At 37.2% G+C, this 15,771-nt stretch overlaps 1 protein-coding gene across 10 annotated transcripts in view; it reads left to right on the top strand.

Annotated features, from left to right (window-relative positions):
• Positions 1 to 15,240, top strand: part of LOC135215479 (glutamate-gated chloride channel-like) — a 104,228-nt gene extending 88,988 nt beyond the window's left edge. For 8 of the 10 annotated variants that reach the window (XM_064250227.1, XM_064250230.1, XM_064250229.1 and 5 more), the window contains 4 exons: positions 3,272 to 3,406; positions 3,932 to 4,161; positions 7,851 to 8,048; positions 12,909 to 15,240. In XM_064250227.1, the coding sequence (XP_064106297.1) occupies positions 3,272 to 3,406; positions 3,932 to 4,161; positions 7,851 to 8,048; positions 12,909 to 13,148 (803 nt within the window). In that variant the 3' untranslated portion in view covers positions 13,149 to 15,240. The remainder of the gene's footprint in view (positions 1 to 3,271; positions 3,407 to 3,931; positions 4,162 to 7,850; positions 8,049 to 12,908) is intronic. The other 2 variants (XM_064250233.1, XM_064250232.1) reach the window with 1 other exon arrangement.
• Positions 15,241 to 15,771: the final 531 nt, after the last annotated feature.

Here is a 15,771-nt window from a genome sequence, read left to right as displayed (position 1 = left end):
TATATTTCTCAATTCCATTTTCACTCACTCTCTCTCTCTCGCCCTCATGCACAAATTCGTTCTTGAATTGGTTACGTGCTGTCGATTCTTTTACAATATGTTTTTTTATGCATTGTTAATTTTTTTCCGTTGTTTGATGAACTTTGTTCGTAAATGTTCAATCATGCCTTAAGTTTTTGCCATTGTGTTAGAATTCAAGTTTTTATTTTATACTTCTTCCATTTACAGGGGAGGGCGTGATTTAAAGATATCAGATTTATAAAGGGAATAATTAACCCCTACCGCAATTCAGAGGACATTCGATTTCCTAAGTAACAACAAACCTTTTGAAGATATCAGCAAGAAAATTAAGTTTGCTTTTCAAACAAATCTACTTGGTTTTTCAAACAATTTTTTTCAAACAAATTTACTTTTTTCAAAAAAATTAACAGCTTTTCAAACTAATTTACTTTGTTTTTTTAATTAACTTGGTTTTCAAACAAAATTTACTTTTTTCAAAAACATTAACTTAGTTTTCAAAGAAATTTACGTTGGTGTTTTTTTTTTAAATAACTTTGTTCTTCAAACTAATTTACTTAGTTCTTCCAATAAATCTTCTTGATTTTTCAAACAAATTAACTTGGTGTTTTTTTTAAATTACCTGGCTTTTCAAACAAATTTGCAATAATCATTTAAACTATTATGCCACTATTATTATGTTTATTACAAATTTACCAAGTTTTTTCCAAAAACATTAACATGGTTTTTCAAACGAATTCACTGTTTTGTTCAAATTGACTGGGTTTTTCAGGAAAATTTACTTAGTTTTTCCAAAAAGTCCACTTGGTTTTCAAACAAATTAACTTGGACTTTCAAACAAATCTACCTGGTTTTTCTGACAAATTACATTGGTTTTTCAAACAAATTACACGGGTTTTTCAAACAAACTACATTTGTTTTTCAAACAAATTAACTCGGTTTTTTTTTTCAAACAAATTACATTGGTTTTCCAAAGAAATTTACTGACTTTTCAAACAAATCCACTTGGATTTTCCCACAAATTTACTGGTTTTCCAAACAAATTAAATTGGCTTTTCAAACAAATTAACTTAGTATTTCAAACAAACCTTTTCAAACAAATTAACTTAATTTTTTCAAACAAACTTACTTAATTTTTCAAAAATATTTTTTTAAATATCCATACACAGCTATAGGTTCATCTTCAAACTCACTTGATTTTTCAAAACAAATCTTATTGTTTTTTTTAAATATCCATACATAGACAGGTTCATCTTCGATGTATAAATGAATGGAGAAGATGAATGAGGCTATATGCCACCTGTTGCCTCGGCGCTTACTTTTGACTTTTCATTATTCAGTTTGATTTCTCTCCCCCCACCCCAAGGTTCGTGTGAAAACTTTGGGTTCAAGATACGTATAACTCAAGACATTTTGTGCATAAATGAAATATGCCTTTTTAAAAAGCTTTTGTTGTATTGCTGGGAATACGTTCATTTACATAATTTTCTCTAAAACTTTCATGGGGGGAAAGTTCCCGGGTCTTCATTTTCCCTTGTTTTATCGTTTTCCAGCCATCCACTTTTCAGTTCGACTCAGGACGTTATGTTTAACCAATAAAAATTCAGAACGTCATTCAAGAAAACAAAGTCCCTGTAACGAGAGAGAGAGAGAGAGAGAGAGAGAGAGAGAGAGAGAGTTGATGGACGCATCATCAAAGTACTCCACACATGATTTCATGACGCTTTGTTCTGCAACAACACTGGAGAGTCTCCTTTTGCATCTTACTAAACATGCATGTTGGATATTTACTTATTGCTCGTTGTATTACAACTTTGGTTTGCCGCTGTCTCCTTTCATCGAGAGAGAGAGAGTGAGAGTCGTTTACTTTTCAAGTCCTTGTTTAGAAGCTTCTGGTACCTACAGCAAGCAGAGATAATGACCCCTCTGCTCGTATTGCAATACGTGTCTCTTCCGCGTTGGAAATGTACTTATGATTACGTCATCAACATTGTCATCATCGTGACTCTTTCTATGAATATTAATTAGATGTCTTTGTTTGTCATATCATCTTCATCACTGTTGCTGTGATTATGAATATTTTCGTGATTTCTGTTAGATTTAATTTAGTTCGTCATCTTCATTGTCATCATTTCCGCTACCACTATGATTATTATAATTATAATGAATTGGATAAAGTCATTTTGACTCTGTCATGTTTGATATCAATACTGTATCACCATGTGCTTGTTTTGAGTGATTTTATAAGTCTTTGTCAGAATCAAAATCGGACTTTTTTTTCTCAATTTTTTTCCGTTCGATCCTGGTATTTATAAGTTAATGATTTTATTGGCTTTATTCTCTTCTCATTTCAACTTCCACATACTTTCGAGTCTAGAGTTTGGCTAACATTCATTACTCGTTTCCAAAATATCAAGCTACGTGAAAAGAAGCCTTCAGTTTACACTCTTGACAAATATTGCAATAAATACTTGACATACATTTTTTTTCAAACCACCTGGCTTGCCATCTTTTACACTTGCTAAGTTTATTTTGTCTTGGGATTCTTATCAAAAGAACAAAAACGGTTTAGGTAAAGCTTTCAGTGAGCTGATGACAGGTTCTTTGCAACGATCATAGAATGTAATTAAAGCTTTACATTATTAAAATGTTTAAAAGAATTTTTTAGTGTGTTGACATGCGTACACTTACATACACACTCACACTATATTTCTACAGGGGTCAGACTTCTGAATTCATCCCGCATTGTGAAGTTGAACAAGCTCTTCAACAAATTTCTTACGCTGAGATATTGCAACAATTTGCAGAGAAATTGGTACATGAACATGAACAATATTTATAGCAATTTTCAAATAAATTGGTTCATGAACATGAACAATATTTATAGCAGCAGTTTTCAAATTTAGGTTTCACATGAAGTGGAAAATCCCATTTTCTATTGTAATTTAGGTCTACAAAGAAGAGACTAGCCACTTGGATATCTTTCACCTTGAGACCTTTGGTTTTCATTTATTTTTCCTATTTCTGCCTCCAGCTTTAATTTGAATTCTCCAGTCCGTTTAAGCAAACATTTGCAGTATGTTTCCCAAGACCTGAACTAAACGAGGGTCAGACTTGACGCTTTCAGTTCCTCCTCTGTCAGTTGGCACGAGGCGAAGGAGCACTTTTTTCTGTGCGTAGACTGTGTAAGTAGGTGTGGTGACGACGTGCAGCCTTGCAGAAGCTAAAAAGGTGTGACGTTTCTCTCTTCTAGATGGCTGGACGACAGACGACCTTGTGTTCCTATGGCGCAAAGGAGATCCCGTCCAGGTGACTCAGAACCTTCACCTGCCGAGATTCACTCTCGAAAAGTTCTTCACAGATTATTGCAACAGCAAGACGAATACAGGTGAGAGAGGCTTCGTGAGCTGTCTGGGGAATTTCCCTAATATCTCTGCTTTCAGCATGCACTGCACGCACTTCAGAAGTTATCATATTGCATAGTAAAAACACTTGCAAAATATTTAGTCTTGTAGGGAAAGTTCTAAAACACTATCCTCCGAGATTTAATATAGCTAGTCAGTATGACTTCGGCGAGCGATATTATTATGTTTACATTAAGCCTTGGGTAATGTACAGTTTTAGACAGTTATTTGAAACCTCGATCGGTCCAAAATTAAAAGCTGTAAGTAACCTTATCTGCCAAGCAGTCGGATTGGTTGAAACGATTACAAGATCAAAGTGCTTTTAATTATAGTTGTTGAGTGGTCTTCGGTTTTAGTATAGCAATAGACATAATTTTCTCGCTGGAAGAACTTCTCGTTTAATTATTCAATACTAAATAAAAGAATAATACTATCGTGTGATTAATCCATATGCGTTAAATGTTCGTCATTCTTTGCATCCTTAACTAAAACCCTTCGTTCCTTTGCAGGTGCATATTCTTGCTTGAAAGTCGACCTCCTGTTCAAGCGGGAGTTCTCCTACTACCTGCTGACCATCTACATCCCCTGCTGCATGTTGGTCATCGTGTCCTGGGTGTCTTTTTGGCTGGATCAGAACGCCGTACCCGCCAGAGTGTCCTTAGGGGTCACCACCCTCTTGACGATGGCCACTCAGACGTCCGGCATCAACCAGTCCCTGCCGCCTGTTTCTTACACGAAGGTGAGGACGAACTGACGCATTATTAATGTCTCGCCGTTTCACGGGACGCAGACCTCACGTTGTTCTCCCACAGGGGATGGTGCTTTCAGTGCATTTCAAGAGAGGTAGGCCTCACGTTCTCCCACAGGGGTTGGTGCACTACAGGCATTACCAGATGGTGCCCGTAGTGTCTCTTTGGCCCCTAGCTGCACCCACGGCGTCTGCATCCACTTTTTAACCTTTTACGTTATCTCCATTCCCGCTTCCTTTTTTCAGTCTTGCTGTTCAACCTTTGTACGACTATGATAGTTGTAGTTAAGTATTCGATATGAATATATAACTATGATAATTATTTGTTCATCATTTATTGCTTATATTATGATATATTGTTAATTATGTAATGAATGGCTTGTTATATATCCTGTGGCTATTAAAAGTGAAGTCAAGCAAGGATGGTACAAGATGGTACAATGCACCTCTTGTTCTTGTTGTTGCTCTCCATTGAGTCCATTTTCAATTTATTGTGCAATTTATATAATGAAATGCTGTAAAGAAATGTGAAATTTATGTGGTAGTGAAGATTATGCGTTTCCTCAGAATTCAATTTAAACTCCTACCTGTTGCTAATAGCAGGTGTAGATAACAGCTGTAGTTGTTTATATGGTTTGTTACATGCATTAGCTCTGAGTCTTTGTCTACTCAATTTAATTACCTTCACCTCTTGGATTTTATTATATATATTTTATGAGAAAATTGTAAACTCCTGCCTTCCAACTAACATCCCTGCAAGGATACAGGACCGTCAGTGCACCTCACGTGGTGCACTGTAGGCATTGCTTATGGTTCTTTGCACCTTTCCTTTGGCCCCTAGCTGCGACCCCTTTTATTCCTTTTACTGTACCTCCGTTCATACTATCTTTCTTCCATCTTACTTTGCACACTCTACTAACACTTGTTTCACAGTGCAACTGTGAGGTTTCCTCCTGTTACACTTTCAAACCTTTTTTACTCTCGTATATATATTAACTCTCTATTTATTTATCTGTTAATTTATGTTTTTACTTCAATAAGTGACCCTCTATTACCTTCTGTTACCTCTGTCAAATGAACACCAGATTCTTGGAAGTTTGAATTTCCAGTCGGTGGCCCCTGTGGGAGGTTTGTTCCATATGGATAGGATTCCTCTTCAGACTAATAATAATAATAGTAATTTCACTTTCGACGCATAATGACCCTCATAGTAGGTCTCAGCACTGGGCCTTTGGCCTAAATTTTACATTCCATTCCGTTAGGGTTCCATTCCATGGGGTTCATTCCATTTCCTGGGGCCACTAAAGATGGGGTTCATCCTCTGATAAAGAATTAAAAACCATTCCATGGGGTTCATCCTCTGAATAAAGATTCCATTCCATGGGGTTCATCCTCTGAATAAAGATTCCATTCCATGGGGTTCATCCTCTGAATAAAGATTCCATTCCATGCGGGTTCTTCACTCTGAATACAAGATTCCATTCCATGGGGCATACTCTGAACTAAAGAAGATTCCATTCCATGGGGTTCATCCTCTAATAACGATTCTCAGTCCATGGGGTTCATCCTCTAATAAGATTCCAATTCTAAATGGGGTTCAACCTTCTTAATAAAGAATTCCATTAATGGGGGCATCCTATAATAAAGGATTCCATTCTATGGGGTTCACCTCTAATAAGAGTCCAATTCCCAATGGGTCATCCTCTGAATAAGATTCCATTCCATGAGGGGTTCATCCTTCTTAATAAAGAAAGGTCCATTCCATGGGGGTTCATCCTTCCGTAATTAAAGATTCCCATCCATGCGGTTCATCCTCTGAATAAATAATCCAAATGCCAGGGTTTCCATCACCTGAATAAAGGGGATTCCATTCCATGGGGTTCCATCATGAATAAAGATTCCATTCCATGGTTCATCCTCTGAATAAAGATTCCATTCCATGGGGTTCATCCTCTGAATAAAGATTCCATTCCATGGGGTTCATCCTCTGAATAAAGATTCCATTCCATGGGGTTCATCCTCTGAATAAAGATTCCATTCCATGGGGTTCATCCACTGAATAAAGATTCCATTCCATGGGGTTTCATGGGGTCCATCTGAATAAAGATTGGGGTTCCATTTCCATGGGGTTCATCCACTGAATAAGATTCATTCCAATGGGGTTCATACCTCTGAAATAAAGATTCCATTCCATGGGGTTCATCCACTGAATAAAGATTCCATTCCATGGGGTATCCTCTGAATAAAGATTTCCATTCCCATGGGGTTCATCCACTGATAAAAGAATTCCATTCCATGGGGGTTCATCTGAATAAAGATTCCATTCCATGGGGTTCATCCTCTGAATAAAGATTCCATTCCATGGGGTTCATCCACTGAATAAAGATTCCATTCCACGGGGTTCGTCCTCTGAATAAAGACTCCATTCCATGAGGTTCATCCTCTGAATAAAGATTCAATTCCATGGGGTTCATCCTCTGAATAAAGATTCCATTCCATGGGGTTTATCCTCTTAATAAAGATTCCATTCCATGGGGTTCATCCTGTAAATAAAGATTCCATTCCATGGGGTTCATCCTGTGAATAAAGATTCCATTCCATGGGGTTCATCCTCTGATTAAAGATTCCATTCCATGGGGTTCATTCATTCCATGGGGTTTATCCTCTGAATAAAGATTCCATTCCATGGGGTTCATCCTCTGAATAAAGATTCCATTCCGTGAGGTTCATCCTCTGAATAAAGATTCCATTCCATGGGGTACATCCTCTGAATAAAGATTCCATTCAATGGGGTTCATCCATTCCATGGGGTTCATCCTCTGAATAAAGATTCATTCCATGGGGTTCATCCTCTGAATAAAGATTCCATTCCATGGGGTTCATCCTCTGAATTAAAGATGCCATTCCATGGGGTTCATCACCGAATAAGATTCATTCCATGGGGTTCATCCATGCCATGGGGGGTTCATCCTCTGAATATAAAGGGATTCATTCAATGGGGTCAATCCTCGAATAAAGTTATTCCATTCATCCTCCATCATCTAATAAAGATTCATTATGGGATCCATTCCTCCTGAATAAAGATTCCATTCCATGTCATCCTCTGAAAAAGATTCCATTCCATGGGGGTCACCTCTTAATAAAGATTCCATTCCACAGGGTTCATCATCTTAATAAAGATTCCATTCCATGGGGTTCATCCTCTTTATAAAGACTCCATTCCATGGGGTTCATCCATTCCATGAGGTTCATCCTTTGAATAAAGATTCCATTCCATGGGGTTCATCCTCTGAATAAAGATTCCATTCCATGGGGTTCATCCTCTTAATAAAGATTCCATTCCACAGGGTTCATCATCTTAATAAAGATTCCATTCCATGGGGTTCATCCTCTGAATAAAGACTCCATTCCATGAGGTTCATCCTGTGAATAAAAATTCCATTCCATGGGGTTCATCCTCTGAATAAAGATTCCATTCCACGGGGTTCATCCTCTGAATAAAGATTCCATTCCGTGAGGTTCATCCTCTGAATAAAGATTCCATTCCATGGGGTTCGTCCTCTGAATAAAGATTCCATTCCATGGGATTCATCCTATAAATAAAGATTCCATTCCATGGGGTTCATCCTCTGAATAATAATTCCATTCCATTCCAACTGACGCCCACGGGTACCTTGCAGGCCATTGACGTCTGGACGGGCGTATGTCTGACCTTCGTCTTCGGCGCCCTGCTGGAGTTCGCCTTGGTCAACTATGCCTCCAGATCGGACATCCATCGGGAGCAGATGAAGAAGCAGCGACGCCAGTGGGAGTTCGAGCATCAGGCAGCACTGGAGGCTGATCACCTGGAAGCGGATGGGGCCGCTACGTTTGCCATGGTAAGGAGGACCCCCCCCCCCCTTCCTGCCTCCCAGTTCATCTTTCCTTTCCTTTCCTTTTACCCCCTTTAGGGCCTGTCCACACTAGCGGGCATGCTCGTCGGGCATTTCCAGCTGTTTTTATTTTCTCTCACTTCTGAAGCAGTGTTACCTGACAATCTCATCGTTCTGGCTCCATACTCTGCCATTCAGTTCAGTGAAATGGGTTATGGGAACAGCGTTTGCCCGTCGGGCAGTGCCCGGTAGTGCGGACAGGGCCTTAGCCTCGTCCTTGTGCCCCAACATTACAGAGTCTCTTGTTTATTCACTTCTCCAAAATCTTTTTTATATATGCTATAGTTTTCTTAGGGGCAGTTTTTTTCACTTTAAATTATTTGGAAATTATATATATATGTATATATATATATATATATATATATATATATATATATATATATATATATATATACAAAATAACTCTGCGAAAGATGCTTCCTCAGTATTTCACAGCCTTGAATAATTCTACCATAAGGAGAGAGTAAGGACCTTCGAGTTACTAATCGATAAGCAATTTGTACTCACCTAATAATTTGAGACTGTTGCTCCTCCTTGACCGAACAAATGAGAATTTGAGTATAATTCAACTTAGAATTTCATACTCCGTACTGTTCCTAAGTGAGACTCACCCTTTCCTATTCCTCCTCAAATATTTGGTTAAGTAATAAGGTTGGTAAGAATATAATACTTTGAATATTAGATGTTTTAGTTTAAAAATAACTTTTAGACGCCAGTAAAGAGAGTTTTTTGTATGTTTAACCTAAGTCAAGTTTGCTTCTGTTCCAACAAAAATATAATTCACTAAGTGAGTTGAGTTTATTTAAATAAACGTATTAATTTTTTTCATTTTCAATGTAACTTCCATTTCAATTGAAGATCAGACGTCTTAGTACATGCGCCAGACTTCTGCGTGTATGCAAGAGTATTTTTCAAAGACTTGTTACTGTTTACACGGTCTCCATTTGCATTTCCATTACGACTTTCTGTGCGGTGACGGAAAACCTTTAATGTTCTGCTTTGCTTCCTTTCAAAGTAATATTTAATGAAAATTTTAAGATTACATTTAACCACAGACTTAAAAGGTGAAGGCAGTGTGTCCGTGTCAGATAGATTAGATGCTCCGTTACGAGTTCCCAAACAAATTCTCAATCAGTATATACTTCATCTTGTCAAGAACTGTATCTTTACGTAAATCAACGACTGTGAGGAATATTTTTGTTGAGAAAGAAGTTCACATTGTACTTTTTTTTAAAGATGCAGATCAGGTTAAATTTGATATTATTCTAAACGTATCTTCCTTTTATGCTGTTTTGATGTTCTTTTATCTTGATCTTGGTGTACATGAGTTGTGTCTGCACTGTTGGTATGCTTTCTTTTCTTTTTCCCATGCCTTAAATCATATCTTTTTTATTTTTTTATTTTTTCGTACGAGAGTCAAATTTGCATGATGTCCAGCTTCTTTGTGTGGCTAAGAATGGCTTCTTTTCCGATTACTAAAGAAATAAAAGAATGTTTGGTAGTAATTAAAATCTTGTGTCCTTTTTCTTACGTTCGTGTAAACAGCTGGGGTTCGCCAGGGTTGGTATCCCACTCAACTGGTTTTCCCTCATTGTCAAGAGCCCGGGGTTATGACTATCCGTTATGGCTAACTCTTAACATTTTATATTAAAAGTGTAATCATATTAAATCATACGATGTGAAATCTTCTGATCTCCAAATATTGAAGCGAGGAGCCAGTTCATTCCTGCTCTGTGCTGAAATCTCCTGAAATTCATGTTTATCAGTTTTGCTCTCTCTCTCTCTCTCTCTCTCTCTCTCTCTCTCTCTCTCTCTCTCTCTCTCTCTGCTGGCTGATTTCCCTTTGGAGCCCTCAGCTGAAAATTTAAATAAAGAAAGAAGAAATTTACTCATAGGTGCGTTCTTACCGGACACCAAATTGCTATCCAATGCATGCGGTATATATTCGTTATTAAAAGTGAAAAAAGTGGGGTGGGGAAAGAGAGCGTCCTTGAATTACGATTTTAAATGTCACTTGCCAACTTGCACCCACTGCCTGGCTGTAGTGAATTCATTTCAGTTCATTTTCCAGTAAAAAAAAAAAAAATTAGCTGTTTACACGAAAGAATCCTTTGTACTTGAATGAGTGAGCATTCCGTATTGTTCCTGTTTTTGTTTTTATTTATCAATTTTTTAATACACTTACATTCACTATTTTTATTTATTTCTATATCGTTCTTGTTAGATAAGCAAAATATTTTTTTATGTATTGGCCAAAAAAAAATCATATTTTTTCAAATTATTAGCATAATCCTTTGTTATTATTATTATTATTATTATTATTATTATTATTATTATTATTATTATTATTATTATTATTACTACGTTACTCTTAATAATTTTTATTATAATATGTTCTCAAATATGTTTTGTTAAAGAAGATGGCAGCATCAGTGTAATTGATTTTATATATGGTCTTTTCAATTCTTCTTATTTTTCTCTTCTCATCGGGGCTGATATTTGCTAATAGCTGGCCGATGGTAATACTCTGGTTAAGGAAATGTCTTATAAAAATATGATTTATTGATAAGCTAAACGTGGCGTATGGTTACCGTAGAGTTTTCCCATCTAAGGGCTTAACGCCCTTAGATTTGTATACTCTACGGCGACCGTACGCCACTTGTAGTTATCTTAGCAATAAATATTTTTATAAGCGATTTCCTTAACCAGAGTATGAACATCGGCCAGCTATTAGCAAATATCAGCCCTGATGAGAAGAGAATAATAAGACGAATTGAAAAGACCATATATAAAATCAATTCCACTGATGCTGCCATCCTCTTTAACAAAACATATTATTATTATTATTATTATTATTATTATTATTATTATTATTATTATTATTATTATTATTAGTGTTGTTGTTTTTGTTGTTGTTGTTGTTGTTGTTGTTACGTTGCTCAGAATATTTCTCATTATCACTTTTACTTAATATGTTCTATGTTTGCCTTTTGACAAATCCAATACCTCTCTCTCTCTCTCTCTCTCTCTCTCTCTCTCTCTCTCTCTCTCTCTCTCTCAGTATCTTTTTATTTAAATCGTTGTTGTGAGAAGTGTGTTGTTCCTGAATGATAGCATTTCATTTCCAGTGTTACTGCAGAATCGATAAACTTGTTAATGGATAGTTTTTCTGTCTTAAGTTTGGCTGACAACAATTGCTTATTTCCCCAAGTTTAAACACTTAATAAAAAAAAACAAGTCTCCATTGATGAGGTTCCATGAGGAAGTATATATTTTAAGAGGGTCTCCTGACACCGAAGCAAGAAACTCATCGGCCTAGAGTTAGAGTATAGATTTTTCCAGAGCTCAGAATTGCTTAGCCTCTTGTCAAAGAGGAGTTGCTGGCAGATTGGTGGTCCGTCTGTTGTGGCAAATTAGCGACGACGGCCAAGATGCTTTGTTCAGAAGCATGATTATGATTACGTCGACGTCGATACTGAAGACGCTTTATTCAGAAACGTGAGTAAAATTGCGTCGACGTCGATGCTGAAGACTCTTTGTTCAGAAATACGATTAAAACTAGCTCGACGCCTAAGTAGTGCTTTGTTCAGAAATACGATTAGAATTATTGCTTCGATGCTGAAGTTGCTTTGTTTAGAAATCCGATTAACACTACCCTCGACGTCGAAGCTGAAGATGCATTGTTCAGAAATACGATTAGAATTATAGCGTCGATGTTGAAGATGCTTTGTTTAGAAATGCGATGAAAACTACCCTCGACGTCGAAGCTGAAGATGCTTTGTTCAGAAATACGATTAGAACTACCGTCGACGTCGAGGCTGAAGATGCTTGATTCAGAAACACGATTAAAACTATTGCTCGACGCCTAAGTAGTGCTTTGTTCAGAGACACGATTAGAATTATAGCTTCGATGCTGAAGATGCTTTGTTAAGAAATGCGATTAAAACTAGCTCGACACCTCAGTAGTACTTTGTTCAGAAATACGATTAGAATTATAGCATCGATGCTGAAGATGCTTTGTTCAGAAATGCGACTAAAACTAGCGTCGATGTCGAGGCTGAGGATGCTTTGTCTAGATACGTGATTAAAACTAGCTCGAAGCTGAAGATGCTTTGCTCAGAAATACGATTAAAATTAAAGCGTCGATGCCGAAGATGTTTTGTTGAGAAATGCGATTAAAACTGCTGTCGACCCCGAAGATGCTTTGTTCAGAGATTTAATTAAAACTAGCTTCGAATTCGACACTGAAGATGCTTTGTTATGAAATACGAGTAGAAGCTGAAAACTATTAGTATAGAAACACGATTAGAATTATGTCGACGTGAAGATGCTTTGCTGGAAATGCGATTAAAACCAGCTCAACGCTTATGCTTTGTTCAAAAATAAATTAAAATTATGTCGGCGCTGAAGATGCTGTGTACAAATACGATTAAAACAAGCTTTGACATGCTTTATTTATAAAAACGATGAGAACTAGCTTCGGCGATTCAAACTAGCTTCGACATGCTTTGTTTATAAGTACTTAAAACTAGCTTCGACATACCTTATGAATACGATTAAAACTAGCTTCGACGTCGCCGCTGAAGATGCTTTGTTCAGAAACGCGATTAAAACTAGCTTTCAAGATTATCGGATCAACCTTAGAAAGTATTTTAAAAGGAAAAAAATCCTTAATATCACGCAGGCCTCGGCTTTCGATGCGTATTAGGCAGTTTTCCGTTTCCCGAATGAGTCTCTTGCTCCGGTGGTCTCTTTGGGGGGTCCCGTTAGTGTTAGGCTTGACCGTACTGATGCTGGTCTTAACAGAAGCCCCTGATGAGGACCCACGGTGATGGTCTCTCCCTGGATAAGGCTCGGCAGTGCGAGATCCACATGCAGCCCCCTCCGCCGAGACGTTGCTGCGGGTCCTGGCTCTCCAAGTTCCCCAGCAGGAGTAAAAGGATTGACGTCATCTCGAGGATCACCTTCCCGCTGGTCTTCGCGCTCTTCAACGTGGTCTACTGGAGCACCTACTTGTTCCGCGAGGAGGAGGAGGACATCCCGTAGACGGAGAGAGAGAGAGAGATATAGAGAGGTTGGGGAGAGCGAAGAGAAAAAAGACAGACAGACAGACACACACATCCGGCAGTGTCATTCATGTAGATATATAACTCATCAAGAGGTGGATTACCTTATAAGGAACTCGTTTCGCCAAGAAGTCTCACGTCTTCGCTTCTTCTTCCTATTTTTTTTCTCGAAACGAAAATCTTCTTTGGAAAAAGAAACAGAACAATTTATATTGTGCCACGAAACCCACGAATACCGAAAGTTTCCCTGGACGAAACGAGGATTTTTACGTACGTAGTAGTTTCATAACTATGTTTTGAATTACAAGTAGCTATATTTGTATATCGTTGACTCCATTTGCAGACGATAACAGACAACACTTGCGCATCTCTCACGTTAGTGACTCAGACGAAGATAATAATGATGCCTTGCCAACAAAGAGGTTTATTTCGAGGAAAATTCACTTTGTCCACAGTTCTCTTGAAATAGTGGAGGCTAAATGGTTCAAGAGGTATGAAGGAGAACGCAGAGCGTGTCTCCATTGTGAAGTGTTTAACTAAAGGCTGCTTGATCTGGTGGAAGGGAATCAGAAAACAGTGTTTGCAGTATTTCGTATGTATGATTAGCATTCCAGTTAATTACTCTTATGAAATATGGTACGTGGTTTAGTAACGCGATTTGCCCTTCAGTTACCAAATGTGCTGTATATGTATCATATGGATAAGTTTTATATCGCTGCATCGCAGGCTACGTACTTATATGTTCTGTGTATACGAATGCATACATACATGGATGCATCTAATGGCATACATGTATGTATGTACAGAAAGACTGTATTTCAGTTGTAGAATATATATGTTGTTTTTTGTGATTTGGCATAATAATCGATTAAAAATAACAGGTGTTTGTGAAAGAATAGCGTCTTAGGTTTACTTTTGAGGAACAAGTTTTCTGTGTCGACGGTTGTGAGGAGATGAGAGGATTGGTAATGGCTGTCCACAAGTCAACTTGGATTGTCTTCACTTAAACGCTGTAGCCTACCTTTTCCTTCCTTTGGTGATTAACATCACTCTTTTTCAGCAAAAGCCTTTCACATAATGAATCTTGTCAAGGCAGTTTGTATTTCCAGAACATGATTAACGAAGACAAAGGAGTTCGCTGGGACTTCTTCCTCTTCAATCTGTTTGTTTTCCAAGTACAAAAATGTCAGACTTTGAGTTGAGCTCCTTATCCCGGTGACGAATCAGTTGTTAGCAGCAATACAAAGTCTTTAAAATGTAAGATTGCATGCTGTCATCATGCACAAGCTTTATGGAACGACGACTAAAGCATTGTCACCTGACAATAACAGATATCAGATGGTTCACGAAACACTCTCAGCGTTAGGAAAGTTTACTTTCGTTTCTGTAATGACTTGAAGTGGCCTGAGCAGTAAAGGATTATTATTGTATTCATTGCTCACTTAGGATATACGATACAAGCCCGTTGTGTTTTTCCAGATCTGGATATGGTCTTTCTCAGAGTGTTCTTTTTTTGACATGATGGGTCGCTAAAACTTGTAGAAAGGAACGCATTAAAAAAAATAAAAACCAATACATTTCATCCGTAAGAATATGTATACAAAAAATAAACGTGTCTGTGTTGTTTTAGTATTACTGATTATGTAAGTGTAAGACAAACATGATAATTTTCATATGAAGGTGCGTTGACTTGTAAAAATCTCATGTGTAGGGCTTTATGACCATAATGCTTCAATGTGATAAGTTTCTTTGTTCGAGCATAGCGTTAAGACTTGATTTGATTCAAACTAGAAAGAGATGGTTTAGTAATGAACGGGATGACTAAGAGGAAGTTTGAGGCATTCAGGCTCCCCCAGTTTCAGATCATCAGCAGAGACAGTCTAGGTCGAGCCTTCTTTTATCCTTCTTCTCCTGGATTGAGATGATAATGATGATATTGACGAGGCACCTTTAGTGAATAAACCTATCAAGTGATAATTGTCCATAAAAGATAATGATGAAAGTCCATACATATGTCTATATATGTAATTAGATATATATATATATATATATATATATATATATATATATAGATATATGATATATATATACTATAGGATATATTTATTGGCGTGTATGTATGTATGTATGTATGTAGGTATTTTTGTGTGAATATATAAAATATATATATATATACATTCCAATGATTATATATACATACATATATATGCTAACATTTATGTGTGTGATAAAATAGATGTTATTTTCATTGCTACAATTGTATATACCTGTACCAAAGCCAACTGTAAAACATGGAAGATGCATAACTTTCATAAAACATGAGACACACACACACACACACTCACTCACGTATTATATTTTCCCCAAAACTGAGCTTCTAACTAACAGGGATATTTAATGTAAGAACCTATGTTAGTGGGTTCCATGAGATTTGCATTTACTCAGAGAGAGCCTCTCCTTCCTGTCTTTCAAGGAAGCGTCTACCGATTCCTAGTGAATCGTCAGAGATTATGTAAAAAGAACAAAAATAATAATAATATATCATCTTAGCTCCATCCCTACTTACTACTTCACAGCGATGGCTCCGAATCGCGCAATGTATA

Source organism: Macrobrachium nipponense, chromosome 5, assembly GCF_015104395.2.
Source record: "Macrobrachium nipponense isolate FS-2020 chromosome 5, ASM1510439v2, whole genome shotgun sequence".
NCBI classification, from domain to species: domain Eukaryota; kingdom Metazoa; phylum Arthropoda; class Malacostraca; order Decapoda; family Palaemonidae; genus Macrobrachium; species Macrobrachium nipponense.
This window is presented reverse-complemented; position numbering and strand designations above follow the sequence as displayed.